We start from the raw sequence: 24,812 nt of genomic DNA, 5'->3' as shown, positions 1-24,812 counted from the left end.
CAGATAACTCCCAGTTCATAATGAGAAACTCAGATTGCATAGCCACCTGACGTCACATGGTCAAACATTACCAGGGCCCCAATCGCTAGCCAAGACGTTTAAAAAAAAGAAAATTCTAGAGATCTCCACTGTGATTCTGTAGACTTCCACAGGCTACACAAAGCCTCCTAATATGCCACATATACTCCCAAAATATTGGAGCTATTGGAATTCAACTGGCAGAGCTCCTTGTACTGCAGCCTGGGCCAGGTGGAAAGCTTGCTCTTGCTCTGCACTTCACTCAAAACTGTCATCCTTCAGGTCATCTGGTCAATGAGTCAGAACTGAGGAATTAGTTCACTAAGTAGAGATTTAAAAAATAAGAGCGAGAATTGAGGGAAAAGAAGACTATTACACGGGCAAAAGAGTAAAAGATGCTCAATCTTTGTATACTATTAAGAAGATCCTCCAGGAGAGGAATAAACGAAATTATTCCTTCATCCAATTTCAGCCATGATTTGGGTTTTAGTTAACACGGGCGTCACGGTAATTTTGGTCGTTATTCATGGCAAGGGAGGGCCGCTCTCGGCTCCTCTTTGCCTTACAGACTGCCTGGACTAGGACCTCCGACGCCCAATGCCGGCTGCGGAGGCCCCGCCCCGTCCCCCGCAGGCCACACCTCCCGAGCGCCCCGCCCCGCCTGTGGGGCGGGCACCCGGCACCCGACAACGCCGCTGGCTCCATCAGGCTGGGCGGGTGCGGACGCTGCAGGAGCTGGCGCCATGACCTTAACACGGCTTGCCGGGTTTCTTGGTTACGTTCCGACTAGAGCGTGGAGGGCAGCAAGTAAGGCGCCCGGTGCTGGGGCCAAGGTCGCGTGGGCGGGTTCGCGAAGGCCCCGGCGCCTCGAGAAAGGCCTCCCGCAGAGGAAGCCGCGTGTGTCCCAGGCGTTTGATGGTGCAAGGGGTCGCCCAATTTCTTTCTTCTTCAGCTCGGCCACCCCGTGTCTTGGCCCTGGGGAGGTCCGGTCACCGCCCGGGATCCGAAGGGTGAGACTAAAGCTAGAAAGCTAGAAAATCTCCCAACGCCCTTCCAGCCGGGAGACCTGCTTCCTTCTGGCCATCGTTCTGACCTGGAAGGGCAGCAGATGTTCCGGGTTGTGTATTTGAAAGTTCACAGGGCGCACTACACTTTGATGCTCTTAGAAAAATGGAAGAGAGAGCTCTTTGGGATTGGGAAGTCATGTCCTTATTTGCATCAGAAAGGATTTGTGGCAGTTTACAATATGAAGAAAAAATTGGAAAAGTGCAGAAGTAGGCCACAGGCAAATAAGTATAATAAAAATTAGATGAAGCCAGGAATTGTTAATATAGAAGTATCATGCTTTCAGTAAAAATCAACATTTTTAAACCCGTTTTTGTTGGAAATTTTTCTCAATATGTTACAGACTTAGCCCATAGAGTATGTTAAACATAGTTTTAATTTGGGACGTCTTGGAGAAATTGTGTTCTATAAGTTGAAAACAGGATCAGCATCACTAACCCCTCATAGTAATGGGCCCCGGATTTCTATGCAGTTTGTTTTCCTTTCTGTAATCATTTCTCCCCAAACATATTACTTTTTAATTGTAAAACTTTTAAATGGTCCAGAAATGAATTATATAGAAAGTGAAAGCCCCACATTATCCAGACCCCAAGGTAATAACTTTAAATTATGTTCATTCAACAACCCTTTTTCACTTGTTAAAAATTTATAAAGTATTTGCTATCAAAAATTTGTATAACATGTATAAGTTATGAAGCAAAGCCAAAATTTATGAACCCATTCTCCAATTTAAGAAATAGAATATTTCCATTGACAGGCAGCTCCCTGTTTGCTGCTTTGTGATGCAGTTGTATAACTTTGCATGTTTTTGATCTTTATATAAATGGTTTCAGACCATTTATATTTATTTTACTTGCTTTTTTCAACTAATGGTGTATTATTTTGGAATTCATCTATATTGAATTCCAACTAATGGTGTATTTTTCAACTAATGGCGTATTATTTTGGAATTATTTTTCAACTAATGATGTATTATTTTGGAATTCATCTATATTGAATTCCAACTAATGGTGTATTTTTCAACTAATGTATTATTTTGGAATTATTTTTCAACTAATGGTGTATTATTTTGGAATTCATCTATATTGATGTGTGATTGTGAAATACAATATATTTTCACTCAATTGTGAAAATATATTGTATGTTCTTCCATTCTCCTCAATGGCCATTTGAGTAATTATGGAAACACCAGGTTTGGCTGATACACATTCTTGTATATGTTATGGGTGCTCTGTGCAAAGAGTGGAAATCATGGAACATATGTTATAGAGCTGTTCAATTTCACAGTATGGTGCCAAGTTTTAAAGGCATTGTCCATTTCTACTGGCAATTTACACTTCTACCAGCAGTATATTAGAGTTCCTGTTGCTCCACATATTTGCAAACACTAAATATCAGAAAATTGTATTTTTGTGTGTCTATAGGATGTTGAAATGCTATCTTATTGCACTTTTGCTTTTTTTTGGTTAGAAAAGTTAAACATCTTTTCAAAGAGTTAGGTTTTTTTTTGTGAAATATCTTTTTTTCTTAATAGATTGTCTTATTTATATTTTTTACATATATTTGAATACTAGGCCTTTTTTTTTAGTTAAGTAAGTGGCAAATAGCTCAGTTCCTGGGCTTTTTTTCTTGTCACAGTGTATTTTTTTAAAAAATTGTATACAACAATAGACAGAATAGAATAATGGACCTGCATGTACAATTACACAGCTTCAAAAGTGTCTTTTGATGAGCAGATAATCTCGTTTTGATTCTTTTGTTTATTATCGGTGCTTTGTGATCTTGACTAATAAAACTTTCTCTAAAGTCGTAGAGATATTCTATATTTTCTTAAAGGTGTATAGTTTTGCTTTTTTATATTTAAACCTTTATTCTATTAAGAATTAATTTTTATGTATAGCATGAGACAGGAAACCAATTTTTTTTTTTCCATGACAGTTACCAGTCGTCCCAAGCCCATGTATTGGACCTTTCCCCCACTGATGTTATGCCAGCTATCATAAATCCCAAGTTTATATATACATATATGGATGGGTTTATTTCTTGGCTCTCTTTTCAGTTCCATTAATCTATTTAGCTATTTCTGTGCTGATATCACCTATCTTAATAACTATACCCTTGTAATTAATCTTGATATCTAGTGGGGTAAGTCCTCCCATCTTGATTCTCAGAAGTGTCTTGGCTACTCTTTGGGTATCTGCTTTCCGTACCGAATTAAAAAATAAATAAATAAAGTTCCTGTTGGGATTTGATTAATATTTCTCACTATTTTTTAAATTATTGTTTTCTGATTGTTGCTTATATATAGAAACACAGTTGACTTATTTATTGATTATGTATTCAGGAACCTAGCTAAATTACTTTATTACATAATTTATTTGTAGATATTCAGGGTTGCTAGGTAAATGCTCATTATTTGCAAATAAAATCTAATTTTTCCCTTTTCAATTTTATATCTTTTTCCGTCCTTGCTCAGATGTCCAGTACCATGTTGACTAGAAGTGGTGATAGCAGGCATACTTATCTAGTTTATGATTTTAAAAAGAATGTGTTCACATTTCATTAATTTACAATCTAATTTTTATAATTTCCTTCCTTCTACTGACTTTGGGTTTCATTTCTTTTTCTAGTTCTTTAAGGTGTAATGTTAGCTCGTTTATTTGAGATTTTTCTTTTTTCTTGAGGTAGGCTTGCAATGCTATAAACTCCCATCTTGGTCCTGCTTTTACTGCATCCCAAAATTTTTGGTACGTCATATTTTCATTTTCACTTGTCTTTATGTATCTTTTGATTACGAAATAGTTGGTCAGTAGTATGTTGTTTAATTTCTACATATTTGTGGCTTTTCCAGCTTTCATCTTGTAGATAGGTTCCAGATTCATACTGTTGTGTTCGAAAAATATACTTGGTATGATTTCAGTCTTCTTAAATTTATTGAGACTAGTTTTGTGCTCCAACATATGGTCTATCTTTGAGAACGTACCCTGTGCACTTGAGAAGAATGTGTATTCTGTCATTTGGGGATGGAAATTTCTAAAAATATCAGTTAAGTCCATTGCTCTAATGTGTCATTTAAGGCCAATATTTCCTTATTGACTTTCTATTTGGATGATATATCCACTGCCGTCAATGGGGGTATTCAGGTCTCCTACTATAATTGTATTTTTGTCAGTGTCTCCCTTTAGGTTTGCTATCAATTGCTTCATACATTTTGGTGTTCCCAGGTTGGGTGCATATATATAGAAAAGGATTAATGACTTCTTGATGAATTGCCCCCTTGATCATTATAAAATGTCCATATTTGTCTCCTATTTCCTTTTTTATATTGAAACCTATTTTGTCTGATATAAGTATTGCTACACCTGCTTTTCTCTGGATACCATTGGCTTGAAGTATCATCTTCCACCCCTTCACTTTGAGTCTATGTTTGTCTTTGGAGCTGAGCTGAGTCTCCTGCAGGCATATAGTTGGGTCTTATTTTTTATTTCATCCCACTACCCTGTGCCTTTCAATTGGTGAGTTCAGTCCATTTATATTTAGAGTGATTATTGATATATGACAACTTACTACAGCCATTTTATCTTTTGTTTTCTAATTGCTCTGTATATCCATTGTTTCCCCCTTGTGATTCTGTCTACTATTTTAGTTTGGTAGTTTTCTGGATTTTTTCTCCATTTCCTCTTTTTTTTATGTTTTGTGTCTCAGCTCTGGACTTTTATTTTGTGGTTGCCATTAGATTTGTGTATAAAGTCTCATACATACAGCAGACTTTTTTTTCTGATTGCCTCTTCATCTCCCTGTACCCAGTCAATCCTTTTCCTTCTCTTTTATGATTTTGTTGTCACAAATTATTTCTTTTTATATTGTGCATTAGTTACCAAATTGCTGTAGCTATAGTTATTTTTAATGCACCTTCCTCCCCCCCCAGCCTTATAATTAAATGTTTAATAACCTGTGCTGAAGTAAATTTGCATTTTTGCACTTCTGTCTGTTAATTATCTTACTCAAAGTTCTGTATACTTTTGTTTCAGTAGAAGAGCTCCTTTTATATTTCTTGTAATGCAGGTTCTATAATGGCAGATGCTTTCAGCTTTTCTTTGTCTTGGAAAGTATTTCTCCTTCATATCTAAAGGATAATTTTGCTGGATATTTTATCCTTGGTGATGGTTCCTGTTTTTAAATATTTTGAATATTTCCTTTCACTCTCTCCTGTCTTATAACGTTTCTACTGAGAAATCTGATGATAATCTAATGGGGTTTCTTTTGTAGGTTACAGTCTTTTATTTCCTTGGCTGCCATGAGAAATCTTTCTTCATCATTAAAATTTTTTGACAGTTTGAATGTCTTGGAGAAGGTCTCTTTGCATTGATATAATTGGGTATTCTGTTTGCTTCTGTTCAAAAATCCAGTTCTTTGCATAGTCTTTGGAAGTTCTCATCACCTATTTCTTTGAGTAGGCTCTCTGTTCCCTTCTCCTTCTCTTCTCCTTCTGGTATACCTGTTATCCTTATGTTGCTCTCTCTAATACAGTCAGCTCTCATAGAGTTCTTTCATTTAAAAAAAAAATTCTTAGTTCTCTCTTTTCTTCCTCCTGGGTCATTTCTAAGTTTCTATCTTTAAGTTTGCTAATTTTTTCTTCCATCTATTTTCAGTGCTCTCTAATGCATTTCTCATCTCATTTATTAAGTTCTTCAGCTCAAGAATTTTTTTTATAGTTTCATTCTCTCATAAAATACTCCTTCTGTTCATTAATTTTATTCTCGACTTCATTGAACTGTGTGTCTGAATTTTCTTGTATATTTTTTAGTTTCTTCATGACTGTAATCTCAAAGTCTCTGTCATTTAAAGTCTTTTATGACTTTAAATTTGGTTTCTGAAGACTTTATTTTCTTTCTGTGTTCCCAAATTACCTTGGTTGTTCATGGTGTTTGAAGCATAGTTTCCCCATCTGCGCATTTGAGTACTTACATCTCTTGTGTAAGTACTCTTGCTCTCAACATCCAGCAGGTTGCTAGGTAGAGCATTTGTTTTTATTTTCCAGTAGATGGTGCTATAGTACAAGTCTTTGTTTTCTCTTACCTGGACTATTTGAACCTCTGGGATCAACGGGAAGCAGCATATCTTCTGTTAAGGAAATTGCTCCATACCCACTCAGATTATGGGTGTCCTTTCTGTGACCAGTTTTCCTTGGTTATGGGGCACCCCCATTGTTTTGGGAGAATGTGACAGGTGACAGAGAATCGGTTTTGCAAGCTTCCTAAGCTACCTCCTTTTCCCATTATGTTTTGGCATTACTCGGCTCCGCTGGGGCATGTGGAGGAGAGGCGGTCAGTTAGTGATCTTGGCTCTGCCTCCCCTTCTTCCAGTAATAGCCATTAGAACCGCTGTGTTGTTTTAAGTTTCTCAGCCACCCCTACCCAGCTCTGCTGAAGTGGGGAGGTGGGAAGGGAGGTGCCTTTTCCAGGAAGAAAGCTGCTTCTGCCCCTCATACTCTCCAGGCCACAAAATGAGGCCTGCTGCCGGACTCCTGTCTCCCTGCCATGCACATTGGAACCAAGGTGTGCACCAGACTACGTCTGCAGCCAGTGTCTTTTTCCTTCCCCTATCCCATCCCATCCGCCAGCTTGTTCCAGTAGACTACCTCCAGATGTCCTGATGCATGGATCTTACAGGCATGTATATTTGTTGAACAAGGGATCCTTCGTTGAGTTATAATTGTTCGACTTGTAAATTTAAGGGAATAAACAATGGAGTCTTCTCACTCTGCCATTGTACTGATGTCACTCTCCCTAGTCATTTCTGTGAGGGAAGATTTTTAATTATTAGTTTAATTTCTGTAATTGTTATTGTAGTATTGATTAGGTTTGCTCTTAAGTCAGTTTTGAAAAGTTAAATTTTTATAGAAAATTTCTCATTTTGTATACTTTTAATATAGAGGCATAAAGTTGCTGGCTCCTTTGTTCTTTTAAATATCTGCTCTCTATATAATTATGTACTCTCTTTTCTTCAAATTATTTATTTTGCCTTCTCTTGTTTTTTTCTTATTAGACTAGATCGCAGTAGATCTAGTCTTTGAAGAGAACCAACTTTTGGTTTTGCTCATTGTCTCAGTTTTATGTCTTATATTTATGTCAGTATTTTCTTCTCTTACTGTTACTATTTTCTTTCCATTTTCTGTAGACTCTCCTTTAAAAAAAAAAAAAAAAAATGGTGCACCTCACATTTAATCAGTTCGGGCTGTAATAACAAATTACCGTAGACTAGGTTACTTAAACATCAGACATTTATTTCTCAGAGTTCTGGAGGCTGGGAAATCCAAGGTCAGGTTGCCAGCACAACTTGTCTCTTCTGAGAGCCAGCTTCCTGGTTTGCAGGTGGCAGTCTTATTGTAGTCTTATGCAGCAGAGAGCAGAAAGCCACACACAGTAAGCTCTTATTGCTCTTGTCGCATTCATGAGGCCTCCACCCTCATAACCTAAAGACCCTACCTCCTAATACCATCACATTAGGGATTAGAATTTCAGCATTTGATTGAGTGGAGGAGAGGCACAAATCTTTAGTCCTTAATATTGGACCTTTTTTTTTTTAAAACATAGTGTTCTCATGTAATATGGCTAGATTTTTTTTTTTTTGAGTCTGATAGTCTATATCTTTTAACTGGATAATTCAGTCCATTTACAGTTATAATTACTGATATAATTTGCTTTATTTCTCCCATCTTATTTTTTGCACCTTCTATTTTTCATACTTTGAATTAAATGTTTTCTTCCATTTCGTTTCCCTCTGCTGGTTTGAAAGATATACCTTGTCTTTTACTTATTACCCTTGAAATCTAAATGCATACTTAAGGAAGCCTAAAGTTAATATTTTTACCCTCCTCCTAAAAAGTACAGAATTTAAAAATCCTTTGAATTCACTCAACCTCTACCTTTGTTTTTATGCCTTTTAGGTGTGTATCGTTGTGTATATGTTGGGGTGGGATTGAGATTTTGATAACCCCACAAACCAATGTTGTTATTCTTGTTTTGTACCATAAATATATAAGACTATTTTATTTTCTCTCTATTCTTACCTCACATTACTTCCGAGATTACTTTCTTAAAGTACATTCTTTAGAAGTTCCTTTGGTTACAGTCTTTTGTCATAAAGTTTCTCAGTGTTCTTTTTTATAGATGTTTTATTTTTAATCTGAAAATCTGGTTTATTTTATTTCTCTTTTGTTCTTGATAGGTCATATCAGTGAGTTTATCAGTTTCTCACAGCTCTATCTTCTGGCTTCCTTTATCGCTATTGTGAAATCACCTGTTCGATTTTTGTTCTTTTATTAATAATTTGCCTTTTATCTGGCTGCTTTTTATATCTTCCTTTTATGTTAGGGTTGTTCATTTACTTTGTGTCTAGATCATTTTTTACTTGCCATTCTTTATGCTTCCTAAATCTGAAGATTCCTGTTTGTTGAATCTCTCCTGGTCTTTCCATTATCTCCTTCTACAACTATGATTAAACAAACATTTGATTATCATCCACATGATTTAACTTCTCTTTCATTATTTTCATCTCTTTATCTCTATGCTTTTTTCTGTATAATTTATTCAGAATGTTATTCCAGGTCACAAATTCTCTTTTCAACTTTATCTGTTCTGCTATTTAACCCTTTTATTGAGCTTTAAATTTAAATTGTTATATTCTAAATTTTATGTTTTTTAAAAAGTCGGACTAGTCATTTTTCGTAGTCTCTTACTCCTTTCTCCTTTATGGATCCTTTTTTATTTCCTTAAACACATTAAATAATTTTATATTCTGGTTTCTGTTATTACGGTATATAAAATCTTCATGGTCTGATTTTATTCTGTTGTTTGTTGACTCTGCTAACTTGATTGTGATGACTGGTTACCTTGAATGTTTTCCTGGGATTCTGTGAGACTTTCATGAGAGTGGATTGAGAGTATTTCCCCTTAAAGGATTTGCTTCTGCTTTTTTCCATGTGTTTGGGAGCACTTCAACTTTAGTCTTGGGTCCACGTAATAGTAAGATGCTCCGTTGGAGGGTTTTGGACCATGCAGATAGTGTGTAATCAGGCACAAACACAGGTGTGGTCAGCAGTGGCTTCAGAATCTCAAAATGAGATTCTTTTTTACACCTACGCTCAGAACCAAGGTTGAGACAGACACTTTTCCTTCCTCAACTGTTCATTAACTGAAGGATTTATTCTAGTTCTTTGCTCTTTAGACCAGCTGCACAAACATCACCTGGGAGACTATTAAAATGCAGAATCTCAGGTTCCACCAGAGCTCCTCAGAATCTGCATTTTAACAAGATCTCCCAGATGGTTTATGTGCACATTTCGAAATCTTCCAGCTCACTTTTTTTTTTTCCCTCAAAGCATGAGCCTCCCTGTGTCTTGGTCTCTAATAGGCTTTTTGTTTTCTCAGGTTCAAGAGTCTTCTCCCTGTAGTCCTGAAAGCTCTGAATGAGAAAAAAAACATAGGATATGTAATAGTTTAAGTGTTTGCCTCATTGAATTGGTTTTTTATTTTATTATGATTTACTGTCTTAAAAGTTTTCCTCTGACTTAGAAGTGTTATTGTGTGTGCGTGAGTGTGTATTTTAACATTTTTAGATGTTTTATAGCTATATGGTTTAAACATCTCTAATTTATCAAATTTCTAGAAACAGTGGTTCTTAAATATTGTTGTTATTTTGGGTTTTTTAATGATGATGAACTCTTTTTCTTTTGCTTTAATTATTTCTTCTGTTAGTAGGTCATCTTCTTGCCTATAATGTACTTGTAAACACAATTCTAAATAGGCTTTGAGTAAGGCCAAACTAACCCTTAAAGAAGACGACATGGACTTTATAGTGGTGATTTTTTTACTTCTCAAAAGATGATTTTCGTTTTAAGTTTGTCAGCTATTTCTCACGTAGTGGTCAGAAATTTGCTGGTGGCCAAAATGTAATAGTCACATTAATATAGTTACTATTGCTTAGTATCTACTATTTGATAGACAGAATCCACAGGAGTGGCTCTTGGGCTCACCTTCACTTCTCTGCTAATCCTTATCATCTTATATATTCTTCTTTCTTGTTGTCTGCCCTTGAAGGTGCTTGCATGTGCCTCACTACCACCACCCCTGCCAGGCTGCTGTGCATGGACTCGTTACGAAATCTTTAAAGCGTACAGGTGCCAAGGAGCACAGTGCCTTCTCTCTTATCTGGTATTGAGCAGAAATTAGGGGAATTCTTTTCTTTTACATTCTCTCACACTGTTACCTGACTGCAAAAAAAGTTCTGTTTATACTTCTATGGTCTCAGAGTCCCTTGAGAAAACTGGTCTTTCAGCTTTGCCTTCTAATGCTTTTTTCTATAAAGTTTTTTCAGAAGTACCCAAGGCCAGACTGAGGAAATAGTTTCTTAAACTTATACTTTACTACTCTTCTGTGTTTCCTCAAGATACATTCATGTTTATGTTCTTTACCAGAAACTTCTATGCAAATCGACCTGTGTCCCACAATTAGGCTCAAGATATTTATACGGTAAATGTGTGCACATATAGACATATACATTACTTTGTTTCTCTGAACTGCCCTGCAGGGTAAGTAGAAATATCCCCATTTTCCAAATGGGAAACAGACTCAGAGAGATATAGTTACATTCTCAGGTTCACATTGCCAGGAAGTGGTATGGCTGGCGTTGGAACTCATGTGTGGCTCTAGTGCCCTTAGTTTGCAAGTTTTTTACTTCTCCATTGTATTTACTTAAGGAAAGGGCCAGGCTGCTGTAACAGCCCTGCCGATGAGAACAGGCAAGGCCATGCTGTTTTGACAGGTCATTCAAGGATCCCACCATCTGTAGGGCCTACAGTCAGCCAGTATGCATTAGTAGAGTTTTGCTAGTTATTTACAAGCTGTGTCTCTTCTGAATGATTGTACATATGTTCTGATTGGGCAGTGTCTGTACCATCCCAGCTGTTAAATATTTTAAGTATCACTCTACCCTGAGTTTCATCCTCATCTGTATGGCTGAAGCTCGGCTACTGCATGTCCACATCACAACTCCAGGGAATGGGAACAGAAATCCAGGGCAATCACCTTGTTGCAAAATTGAGGCAACCTAAAATTTGCATACATCACTTCCTGTCACAGTCCCATGGTCAAACTTGGATAATGCAGGCTGCTTGCCTGTAGGGGAGGCAGGGAAATGTCTCTAAATGAGCATCCTGGTGCTCAGCTTAATAGCAAGGAAGATAGGAATGGGAGTCCTAGAACTAAATGGAAGAAGGGAAAAGTAGCTACTTGGAATATTTATCAGTCTCCACCACATGTACATAATGTCAGTTTTTCAAAAATGATTTTGTTCATATTGAACAGAATTACTATAAAATACAGTTATACCTGCCTCAGCAGATTATTGTGAGGCATAAGTAAGGTATCATCTTTTCAGTGCCTAGCACAATGCCTGGCACATAGTAGACATCTAACACATGTTTGTTATTTTTATTATTTACAGTTAGTATATCTGCATCATTTAAGAGGTAAAATTTTTAGTCTCAGATTTCGTCTATGTTGTAATTGGTAGCCAGGGATGCATTTTATGCCATTTTTATGATTTTGCATAAATGCTTAGGAATTTCTACAGATTCGGAACATATTGAATTACTTTTTACACTGATTATCATTTCCACCTTTCAGTTAAGAGATTTTTTTTTTTTAATTTACAAAAACAACCAAACCTAAAACAAGAAGTGCTGATTTTATGTTGAGCCAAGCCTGAGTACACAGTAGCAGGTGTCTACTGGTCTCTATTAAATACTTGCTGATTTTTAGGCTTCAGAGTGAGTTATTTAATGTACAATAAATATATTTAATTAGTAATGAAGTGCAGAAACTACTCATTTGTCAGAGTAGATGTAAAATCTGTCTACTTTTAGAATCCAATATGTAATTGTTAAAATTCTCTTCTCTGTGTATCTATCTGTATTATTACTGAACTGTCACAACTTAGCAAACAATCTTTGATGCTTTACCAACTAACAGATTTGTTAATGAGTAAATATTTGAATATCAGATAATGGACAGAAGTTTCTATTGTGGAGACTGCATGAACTTGCTAAACTGGGATATAAGGTCAAATATTAAAGAATCTATTTCAGATCATAAATGACTAATTGATTTTAAAATCCTGTTTTTTGGACTGAGAAAGTCCTTCAGTTATGCATAGTTTATAATCACCAACATTTTCAACATATTTTTCTAGATAGTCAACCCCAATAAACCAAGATGAGATTATTATATGAAATATATTATTATAATCAAGAATTAGGACTTGTATGTTTTCCATTTAGTTTCTAAGTAAAAATAAATGTTTCCTTATAAGATATTATTATTGCAGTTTTTCTCTTTAGCCTTTTAGTATATATTTAAGTATAATTTTGAGGAGATAAGAAAAGTAAAATATGCCCTAGATATTGAAGTGGAGTTTAAAGGCAAAATAGCCTGTACTCTAAATCAATAAATAAGTAAAACTTTTTAATAGATAAGGATCTTTATTTTAATAGGTACAGAAAATTTTCTTGGTTCACAGACTTTTTCTTAGCCAATTAGTGTCTCAAATATGAAATAAGTAAGTGAGCATGTAGATGAGAGGAAACTATATTAATTCTTTAGATCATTGTCATAGCTTTATTAAAACATTCTATTGTGTACTTAGCTATTTTTTTAATCTTTGCATTTTGTGGACTCTTAGATCTGTGGGAGAATGCTAATTTGCATTCTAAATGAACAGCTCGAAGTACTATTTTGAAATTAATGCAGTTTCTATGTAATGTCAACTGTAATCTTACAAGTTTATGTAAATGCCAAGTTGGCTGTAGAAGGTGTATATGTATATAGAACATATATACATGCAAATATTTGTATACATATATATGTGTTTGTGTGTGTGTGTGTGTGTGTGTGTGTGTGTGTGTGTGTGTATATACTTTTTAAAGCAGAGTATAGGAAGATGTAGTAATGGCTCAAAAATAAAATACATGTAATGAAAGAACATTCTAATTATACATAATGCTATCAAGAGCTTCCAGATAATTCTATAATAATAATAATTGATATAATTTCTCACTATGTTAAGTGTTTTGCATGAATTGTTCTGTTTAAACTATTTAATAGCTTCATGACATAGATACTGTTATCTTCAAGTTAGAGTAAACAGATTTAGAAAAGGTAAATAACTTGACCAAGATCAAACAACTAATAAGTGTTTATAGGAGTTTCCTACTGCTGCTGAAACAAAATACCACAAACTTAGTGGTTTAAAACAGCTTATAGTTCTGGAGGTCAGAAGTCTGAAGTGGGTCTCACTGTACTGAAATCAAGGTTTCAGGGCTGTGTTCCTTCTGGAAGCTCCAGGGGAGAATCAGTTTCCTCTCTTTCCCAACTGCTAGAGGCTGTCTTGACTCTTTGGCCCTGTCCTCCATCTTCTAAGCCAGCAATGTCAGTCAAGTGTATCTCATGATGCTGTCTCTCTGGTTCTCAATTCCAGTTCTCTCTTCCTTTTGAAGGATCTTGTGAAGACATTGGACCTACCCAGATAATCACAGATAATCTCTAGTTTAAGGTCATCTGATTAGCAGCCTTAATTCCGTCTGCTACCTAAATTCTCCCTTACCATGTAACCTAACCTATTCACAGGGTCTGAATATTAGGTTCAAATTATTTCGGAGGGCCACTATTCTGCCTGCCTCAGTAGTGTAACTGGAACTGGTACCCAACTCTGTCTGCCTCTAAAGCTGTTCCCTTGGGAAATTGAACATTCCCAACCAGATAATTCTATAATAATAATAATTGATATGATTTGTTTCATTTTTTTCAGAGTGGTTTTGCCCTTATTGAATGTTATCTCAACAAGGATTGAAAAACTTTCATTGTACTTGAAATTTAGCTTTCTCTTTATAACATAGAGAATAAGATATCTCATTTATACATTGCAGATGCCCAATACGGTTTTTAAATTTTAGTTGGCAGGAATAGAAGACCATGATTAGGATTTACATATAAGAATACTAATTATAGTCCCTTGTGGTTTCTAGAGATTTAAATACTAAATATTGTTGTTGAAAAATTCTTACTTTTATTCTTAATGATCTGATTCCTGGTGTTTTGGGAATTGCTTCAGACAGGAATCAGTATTTAATATATGTTTCTATAATTTAGATGTTAACTAGCGTATTATTTCAGTGCTCTTCTTTTCAAACTGATAACATCGGTTGCCTCCAAGGAAGGGAAATGGATGTCTGGAAGATGTGGGCAGAGGGAAGAATTTTCACTGTATGTCCTTTTGTACTTTTTGAACCTTGATAAATCTGAATGTGTAAACTAAAGACAAATTAAGTAAAATTACTAAACTTTTAAAGTAGAATAAATGAACAGCTCCTATTTTTCCACTATCCCTACTCTTCTAGGATCGCCCCTTCTGTGTTATTCTTTGAGGAAAACAAGTTCTTCGCAAGGAGGAAAGTCAGACCCTATCAAACAATCCCTTAAGAAGCCAAAGTTACCGGAAGGTCGTTTTGATGCACCAGAAGATGCCCATTTAGAGAAAGAACCACTGACAAGTGAGTACAGTAAAGCTCCTCTCTTAATTTTTGAAGTATCAAAATATTTTAGTTATTGAGAAAAAGAATAAATTAAAGGAAAGAAATATGTTATTGCATATAATTCTTTATTAACAATAATGAAGCATATTTCAACAATGAATAAAATTGCCATATTGACCATCAATATGTGTGGATTAAAGAAAAAAAAGATTTCCAATCCCCTGACAGTGAATGATTGTGTTTAATTGTTATAGTTATTATGCCCCATTAGTCACATGACAAAATTGAGACCCACTTTGATGCAAATGAGAGAAACCCACTTGAGCAAACTTAAGAAGAGGATACGGTAGGTTGTTGTTAGGATATAGGATACAAGTGAGGCTGCCCAGGGCAGTGATACTGCTTGGCTTTAGAAAAAGACTGGGACCTCAGGGCTAAATACTATGTGGAATCTAGGATATTCTCCCTCCTTTTCTTATTTCTGGTCACTTCTCTTTGTTGATTTCTGTCTTCAAGCTCCCTTTTCAGTCCACTGTGTAGAAAGTACCATCTTCTTGCAGCTACTCAGGTCAAAAGCACAGCCAGACTGAAACTAGACTTTCTTAGTCCTAATTCCAAATTTTCTAAGAAGAGAGCTCATTGGTCAAGCTTGATGTCCACAACGGAATCAATCATAGTGACCACATTAGAAGGTGGTTGTTCTCACTGTGACCACGTGGTTGAGGGAAGAGAAGAGGAAGTTTCGAGAATAGGGGCTTTTTTTAAGGAAGGTCGGGTGATAGACTAAACATTGTTTCGTATTCAGTATATATAAAATTTGGTTAATGCCTTAAAACTCTGTTTTTTTTAAGTATTTTTTTAATTTTTATTCTATATCCTTTTCTATCTTTTAATTGTAGAATATGTACAAGTATTAGCTATTAAAAAAATAAAATGTTAGACAGCATAAATGTAAACATATCACTTTGAAACCTTGGAAGCTGCCCTGCTTGTCTGATTTTTCCAGTATATGATAAGTAACCTATCTAGTGAAGCATCCCAATCAAGGAGATATCGATAGAGGATACCAGGACCTCTGTCTGGAACTCTTTCGATAATGTAAAAGCTTTTGTGTTTGCCTATTCAGTTAATATTTCAATTTATAACACTTTTATCAAGCTAAATCTAATAACAAGATCAGTGAACCAAGATGATACAGACTTTTAAAAAGTTGTCATAACCTAATGATAAAATTTTTCTTCACTTGTTTTAGTTAAGCACAAAAATATGAGAAATATTTTCTGAAAATATTACACAAAAAGAAGGCAGCAGTCCCAGAAATAAATCCTCATATATATGGCTAATTGATTTTTAGCAAGGGTGCCAAGACCATTCAGTGGGGAAGGGACAATCTTTTTAATAAGTTGTGCCAGGAAAACTTGATATCCACCTACAAAAGAAGGAAATTGGACCCTTACTTTATACCATATACAAGAATTAGCTCAAAATGTATCTATCACAGACCTAAACTTAAGAGATAAAACTATAAAATTCTTAGAAGAAAACATTAAAGAAAATCTTTATAACATTGGATTTGATAACTATTTCACAGCTTTGATACCAAAAGCACAAGTAACAAATGCAAAAATAGATAAATTAGATATCATCAAAATTGACTATTCTGCATCAAAAAATATTTTCAAGAAAATGAAAAGACAACCTACAAAATGGGAGAAACACATCCAAATATTTGCCAATCATGTATCTGACAAAGGATTAATATCCAGAATATATAAAGAACTTCTACAACACAAGAACAACAACCACAAACCCAACTCAGTTCAAAAATGGGCAAAGTACTTGAAAAGACATTTTTCCAAAAAAGATGTACAAATGACTAAAAACACATTAAAAGATACTCAACATCATTAATCGTTAGGGAAATGAAGATCAAAACCACAGTGAGATACCTCTTCACACCTACTAGGATGGCTGTAACTTAAGAAAAACTGGAAAATAACAAGTTGGCAACGATGTGGAGAAATTGAAACTCTCATGCGTTTCTGAGACCTGTCAAATGATGCAGCTAGAAAACAGTTGGGTGATTTCTTAAAAAGTCAAATACAGAACTACCTTATGATCCAGCAAGTCTCACTCCTAGATATATATCCAAAAGAATAGAAAGCAGGAATTTGACCAAGTATCTGCACACCTATGTTTTTAGCAGCTTTATTCACAATAGCCAAAAGGTGGAAACAACCCAAACATCCATTGATGGATGAATGGATAAACAAAATGTGGTTTGTACATACAGTAGAATGCTATTCAGTCATTAAAAAGAATGATATTTTGATATATGCTGCGATATAGATGGACCTTGAAAACATTATGTTTAGTGAAATAAGCTAGACACAGAAGGACAAATATTATATGATTTCACTTATATTAGGTACCTAAAGTGGGCAAATTCATAGAGACAGAAGATAGAATAGAGGCTATCAGAGTCTAGGTGGAGAGGGAAGGAGAATATTTTTGTTTAATGGGTATGCATTTTTAATTGGAGATGATGAAAAAGTTCTGATTATTGTAATGTCATGTTTACATAGCATTGTGACTATTTAATGCCACTGAATTGTATACTTGCAAATGGCTAAAATGACAAATATTGTTATGTATATTTACCATAATCTTAAAAAAGGAAAAAAAGTAAGCACATTTCAAAAGGTAATTTTGAATTAATTTCAAGTCACTTAATTTTGGTTCACCGAAGTTTATGTTGAACATGCCATCTCTTAGAAACTAGTTTGACAGACATCACCAAATCCAACAGATGCTTTTTAGTTCTCATTTTATTTGAACTGTCTGCAACCTTTGACAGTGTTAACCACTGCTTCTGGAAATCTGTCTTGGTTTAGATTATATTTTCACCAGTTTCTTATTCTATTTCTTCAACCATTTCTTGGCTCTTTAAGCTCCCTCTGCCTCGGGCCAGCTCCAAAATGTAGGTATTTCCCAGGCCTCTGTCCTTAACCCCGTAAGCATTCCTAGGGAGAGCTCACATGTTTATACCTCTAGTCAGACCTCTCTCCTGAGCTATATCCAGCTGCCTCCTATATATCTTCATTTGCATAGTCCAGCTATATCTCAAAGTTAATATGTCTGAAACTAAACTCATGCGCTACTCATTGTTCTCTCCCACCAGTCACATCCCAGTCCTCTTCCTTCTGAATTTCCAGTCTACCCCATCCACCAGGTTACCCAAACTTGAAATCTAGGGATAATTTTTCACTTCTACCTCTTCCTGCATCCTGGATCCTGCTTAACATCTCTCAAATTTATCTCCTATGATTCATCTTATCAATAAAGCCCAAATTCAAGTTGTGTCTAGTTCTGTTGGTCTCCTAACTAGTCCATCTGCTTCCTTGTTGCCTTCCTTCTAATTCTGTCTCCCTGCCTCTAGTACATACTTCATTCTAAGGAAAATTTATAGGTGATTCCTTTGCAGAAAGTAAATTTCATTATTATGATGATAAAGGAGATTGCAGCTCAGCACCCTGTTTGATGCAAAGATAAATAAAAAAGGAAAATGAGATACGTAAATAACTATGAACAGGACATCGTGTGGTAACTGGCATGAGAGAGAGACAGAAAATGATTGGAAAAAGGTAGACAAAAGAGATAACATTTGACCTAGAGTTTAAAGGAATAATAAAATCATAATAGTTAGGTAAGGAGTGGTGGGGAGATGTTTCAATAAAAGCAAGGTCCAGACAAAGAGAAAGAGACTGAAGAACATGGCACATGCAAGACAGCTAATGGACCTTTTTGGTTGCAGCATAAAGTATATATAATGGGTTAATGGAATATAAAGGCTAGAAAGGTAGATTTGGCTCAAACCAGGTTATAGCATATGGGCTTTATGCAGTCGTCAGTGAGGAAAGCACGAAATGTTTTTGGATAGAGATTGTTTTAATCAGCTTTACTAAAATATAATCTGTATATAATAAAATTAACTCATTTTAAAATTCACCCATTTTAACTAAACAGTTCAGTGAATTTTAACAAATGTTTACAGTCATGTAACCAACACAAAGTATAAAACTGTTCCATCCCCCAGAGTCCTTCATGCTTCTTTACAGCTAGTCTACCCCTGGCAACCACTAGTCTGTTTTCTATTACTACTTTTGCCTTTTCTAGGATTTTTTTTTTTTAATAAATGAAATCATACAGTTAGTGTCTGGCGTCCTTCACTTAGTGCAATCTGGAGGAGAGATTCTGTTTTGGAAAGATTAATTCAGCCTCTGAGAGTTAGGCTGGAGCCATGAGAGTCAGAAAGCAGAGATGAATTAGAAAACTATTGCATTAGTCTAGAATGGGACTCAGGTTAGTAGTGAAGAGAATAAAGAGTTTCAGCAAACTGTAGGTTATAATGAGAGTGCAAATTAGGTTAAACAAACAGAAGAAGGGAGATGGATAGGGGATTGTAGTCAGAGAGCTCAAGAGCATGAGATTTGGAAAAAGAACATATTCAAGAGATAAAGTCCAAGTGGATGGCAGAGTGGAGATGAAGATCACTAGGGAAGATGATTGGAGACCTTTGCAGCCCCAGTATGTGACAGTTCATTAATATGGATGCTAATATTAACGATGATGGGAAGAGAGATGAAACTACGAACCAGATATTGATCTCATTCAAGAAGATAGAGGAGTGTTTGAGTTTATTACAAGACTGGAGAAAAGCCTTGGACAAGTGAATGCGTCAGAATTCAAAAGAAGGAAGGCCCTAGAGCAGGGGTCCCCAGCCCCTGGGCCACAGACCGCTACCTGTCCATGTCCCATTAGGAACTAGGCCACACAGCAGGAGGTGAACGGCAGGCAAACAAGCAAAGCTTCATCTGTATTTACAGCCGCTCTCCAGTGCTAGCATCATCAGCTCAGCTCCACCTCAGATCATCAGGCGTTAGATTCTCATAGCAGCACCGGTGCCTGGTGTCAAAAAGGTTAAGGATTTGACAATAGAATGAGAAGCTGGAAGTAGCAGTGAGGAGCAGAGACATCTTGACCATTTCTTTTTTCCCCAGTGCAATGGACTAAATTATGTCCCCCTAAAATCCATTTGTTGAAGCCTTAGTCTCAATGTGATGGTATGTAGAAATAAGACCTTTGGTAGATAATTAGGTTAAAGTGATGTCATAAGTGTGGAGCCCCCATGATGGAATTAGTGCCTTTATAAGAGACAACAAAGAGCACTTTCTCTCCCCTGCTTCCTCGTCTCTCCCCTTCCCACCTCCTCTCTCTCCCCCATCTCTCTCTGCCATGTGAGGACACAATAAGTAGTTGCCATCTGCAAGCCAGGAAGAGGGCTCTCACCAGGACCTAACCATGATGGCACCCTGATCTCAGACTTCCAGCCTCCAAAACTGTCAGAAAAGAAATTTCTGTTGTTGAAGCCACCCAGTCTCTGGCATTTTGCCAGAGCAACCCAAGCTAAGATACCCAGTGAGCCCTAGAGATATGGGAGAAAGAAGAACTTCTAGTAGAAAGGCTTTCAGAGGAAGTCAAGGCAGAGAGTTCTTTAAAAAACAAAATGATGAGGTGGGTAAGGGAGAGTTTATTCACAGTATAAATGGATAAAAGACTTTATCCTGTCACATAGGATTAAGTGAGGACTGAGTTAATATGTACAAAGTGCTCAGAATTGGCCCTGAGTCAGGACGGTTATTCCTATTGTGAGCACGTTATTAACAGTTCTAACTGCTACAATGTCCTTAAGTACCAGTACCAGCTGACCAGTCATTGAAGCCAAAACCCTACAATAAGGAACAGTAATTCTTAGAGCTAAAGTTAATCGAGCATCCTTATGTAGCTGGCACTATGCTAGACACTTTACCTGTATTACTTTGTTTAGTTCCCAAGACAGTAGGGCAGGTATGATTGTTGTCTCCATTTTACTAATAAGAAAACCGAGGCATTAAGTCAAAGTAATCTTCAAAGTAATCTTGTTTCAAAACCCTCCAAACCCTATGGATTTGTATTCTGTATTCTCTGCACCTCTTTCTTTCTATTTTAATCTAGTAGCACATAAGCAGCCACTCCCCGGATTGGAGCCTGAGAGAGCTCCAGAAATTCTAAGTCACCAACGTAGGTAGTAAAATTGACTGAATATGAAAATTATATCCTAAAGTGATTTTTCGAACTCGGAAAAAGAACCACATTTCAAGACTGTAACCTAGTCAGTAGTATCTAGCCTACCAACTGTATAACTCTGCAACCTTGTCTTCAGAATTGACCATAATACTTTTGCCATTTCTATTGACTGCTTTGTTCACATCTTCTTTCTTTAGAATTTCCAGATGATGTTAATCCTGTTACCAAAGAAAAAGGTGGCCCCCGGGGCCCAGAACCTACCCGATTCGGAGATTGGGAACGAAAAGGACGCTGCATTGATTTTTAAGCCACATATTCTTTAACTTCAGTATCTTTTTTCTGAATACATGCATCTGAAACTTATTTCTGATTATTTTCTTTTTGTATACCCTCTAATTATCTAAATTCCTGTAATGTGTTTAAAAGTACATGAGATGGCTTTGGAAGAAAATATGCTGCTATAAATTAGGAAAGGGAAAGTATTTCTGTTAGCACATTAATTTTAATTTAAGTGTATTGAGGTATATAAGTAGTGATTAGAACTGCAAACTTTTGTTTGATCATGTTTTAGTTTAATCAGTTGCTTATAAAATGCAAATGTAAATAAATCAACTTTTTTAATGATTATATTGACATGCTAGGTAATACTGGCTTTTAAAATGTGAGTGAAGTAGTACATTATATTTGAGAAGTCCACAGAAACAACAGAAAAAATTTTACTTGGAGTCAGATTAGTTGGGTGCAAATCTTAGCTCTACTACTAATTATCTATGTAATCTTGAGTAAGTTATTTAACTTCTCTGTGCTTCAGTATCCTTATGTGTAAATTTGGAGATAATACAGTTTCCGCCTCACAGGGCAGTTGAGAGGTTAAATGAATAAATGCATGTAACCCACTTGAAGCAGTGCATAGAGCATACCTCTCAGTAAGTGTTAGCTATGCTTAAATCATGAATGTATTTTTCCAAGTCTCTAGACTTCCTGGGGAAAAAGATTAAGAAACTGAAATTTGAAATACTTGAATTTCCTTCACATGAATATAACATTAAAAATCATTAGTTGGAACCTTAGTGATTATCTGCATGGGTGAACTGAGCTGAAATAGTTTGTGAAACATAAGATTCAGGAAGGCGAATATGAGAATGGCAGGGCATAGAATGGACCAGCTTAGTTAGTTTTGCTGATTCAATAGCTCTTACCCTTGTGGCCTTTGGATAACTAGGTCAGGAAAAGTCAAGTCCAGTTTATAGATCTAGAATAAAGGAAGAATGGGAACTGCTGAGCCTCCCTTAAAGCGTCCTTCGCTGTCCTTCCGGCCTTACTCAGTCACAGAGATTGGGCCTTTAGCCCCCAGGCTACACTTAAATTACATAGGAAGAAAGGGTTTGTAAAGCCTATAGAAGATAGAATGAGTGGGCCGGTAACTGTGTGATATAAGTTATAAGTGCAATGAGAAGATTGTAGGGAGACTTATTTAAGAGAATAAACTTTCTTAAAAAGTGTATTGTTCCTAGAACCAAACTAACTAGTGTAGTAGTTGGGACTAGTCATTCAGTCTTTATACCAGTCTCTCTCTTAGTCAACATTTGTTCTTCTAGTTACAGTTACTGTGTATGCTGCTAAGTAATAACCATGTTGCTATAAAACGATACTATGGTTAAGTCGACCTCCAATTAGCCCATATTACTGAAGGTTTTTAATAATAATAAGTTAACGTTTCAGAAATATTGTGTTAAATTGTATTGTATAGTTTTGCTTGGGTTCCACACTAACCATCATAATATGTGACACAGAAAAGACAACTTACATATTTCAAAAACTAATATAAAATATGTAACAACCAAAGTGTTGCATCAAGATAATAGAATCTTTAACTTGTGTTAGTAGTAACATGATTCATGACAGCTGTCAAATATATAGGTAAAATTTGGTGGCATGTAAAATAAACATTTATGGTCTTTGTTTCCATCAAATAAAAAAAGAAACCTGAAGACTTAAAAAAGGTGATGTGGTGGCAATGGAAATGCATCACTCAAATTTCCTCTTGTGGTGAGTGAGTTGATTTCCCTGTGGGATCCACCACTGTATTTCTGCAGAGGCGATGCTTACCCCATGCTGTTTCTAGCTGATAACTGAGTATAGTGGGGCTACACTGAATGATTATGATGGCCAATTCCCCTGAGTTTTCTTAGCCTTCCCAGAGTTTTCTTAGGACCATGTTATTGTCTGACACACTTCAAACCCAATCCTTTCCAGCCTTCTCCCCTTCACAGGTGTTAGACTCTGCCTCTTCTTCCCCTTCATAATTCACAAGGTCTCCCCAATACATCACTTTCACATTTAATTCCATCTTAGCATCTGTTTCTCAGAAAACAAACCATGAGGATAAATGTAAGAGAACAATTTATAGACAAATTTTCAGAAAATGTCACACGAAACTGGCTTTTTCTAGTGTAGTTATAATTTAAACATTTTACATTGCTTGGGGATTTCTGGGAAATTGTAGGCTGAGCTTTTATGTACAAGGCTCATACCATGAAACTGTACATATTAGGTGTTTTGGTGGAATTGAATTATGTCCAGCATTTTCTTATTTTGATGTCAGTTGTTATGACCTACCATGAGTCAAAATGTAATAATGCTTATTATTAAACTAGTAAGAAAAAGCTAAAGCCGTGTTCTGCTAGTATATAACAAATGTTTGTTAGAGGAATAGAATAGTTTATAATGAACAAGCTTTATAGTAGTGATTGTTAATGATGTACCAGCAATTTTAATGATAATTTCACAACACGACAGTACTTTTGTAAGTTCAGGATAAGAATGGCAGTCAGCTATTAGTTAACCACCAATTAGTTGATCAGTTAGGAAGGAAAGTAAAGTGAAGAGTGCCAGATATTCTGCTAGGCTTTGCGTATTTCGTGATGAGTGAAAAGGATCCCTTGCCATTCCAGCATAAAACCTGGCGGGTTTGATTTGCACATGAGAACAGTTCCAAAAGACAACTGACTGAAGACTAAATGGGTTGCAAGAGACTCTAATTCACCTCAACCAGACCAAAGGAGATTTCCCAGGTTCAATGAGACTCACTTTCTGGGTTTTTCATACTACGTGACTGTTCAGAGACCTGGGTTTTCACCTTTTTAAATCTACACTGGTTCTATGAGATATTTATTAATCAAGTTAAATATTTGTTCTGACCTTGCCATACATCAGCATCCCAAGACATTGACCAAGAAGATATGGAGAGAGCAGAGTGATATAATTAAGATTCTTGGACATAGATTCCTCAGGCCATTCCTGGCTCAAGAAGAGCATTTTTGGTGGGCACCTCTCTGCACAAACACTGTAACTAAAGCTGCCTCTGGCTTCCCTAAGCTAGGGCTGGCTACTATAAATGAATTATAAAGATTATTGTATGACTCATGAATAGGAGGCTATATGTAAATATTAAGAAATATTTATGATTGATAAGTATTCAGTACCATTTCTGTGTCCTCTGGGTACTTTGTTCTAAGTCTTCCTCAAGCTCTTTCATTTGCAGGAATAGGTACCTCTTTTCTGACACTCCTATAGACTCTTATCCTTGGTTCTAACATGCTGCTTTTTGTATCTCCCTCTTCTTTTTCTTCTCCTTAGTAGGGAAATACTATATATTCTCTCTAAACCAACTTCTCTTTTATAATCCAGAATTAAAGAAAAACGTAGCCTTCTCTATTCAGACTTTTTAGATAAAGATGATAGAACCTATTCTATTTCAGTGGCTATTAAACTTTTCAGTCTTAGGGCCTTTTTAAAAAATCCTTTGAGGTCCCTAAATTGTTCAGGACACCAAAACTTTTGCTTATGTGTGTTATAGCTACTGATACTTATTGTATTATGAATGAAAACTAAGCAATCTTTAAAATATTTTTCATTTTAATAGAACCCAATAATAAATCCATTCTATATTAACGTAAAATAACATCTTTTTGAAAAATAACTAAATTAACTTTCCCAAAATAAAAAACAA

At 35.9% G+C, this 24,812-nt stretch overlaps 1 protein-coding gene across 1 annotated transcript; it reads left to right on the top strand.

The window, feature by feature from the left end:
- Window positions 1–668: 668 nt before the first annotated feature.
- SDHAF4 (succinate dehydrogenase complex assembly factor 4) lies at window positions 669–22,804 on the top strand. Its single transcript, XM_039853224.1, has 3 exons — window positions 669–825; window positions 14,540–14,692; window positions 20,998–22,804. Exons 1-3 carry the CDS (start codon window positions 762–764, stop codon window positions 21,105–21,107), a joined length of 327 nt encoding a protein of 108 aa, XP_039709158.1. The 5' UTR covers window positions 669–761; the 3' UTR covers window positions 21,108–22,804.
- Window positions 22,805–24,812: the final 2,008 nt, after the last annotated feature.

Source organism: Pteropus medius, unplaced genomic scaffold, assembly GCF_902729225.1.
Source record: "Pteropus medius unplaced genomic scaffold, Ma_sr-lr_union100, whole genome shotgun sequence".
NCBI lineage: Eukaryota > Metazoa > Chordata > Mammalia > Chiroptera > Pteropodidae > Pteropus > Pteropus medius.
The sequence above is the reverse complement of the archived record's forward strand: the minus strand, read 5'-3'. Positions and strand labels throughout refer to the sequence as shown.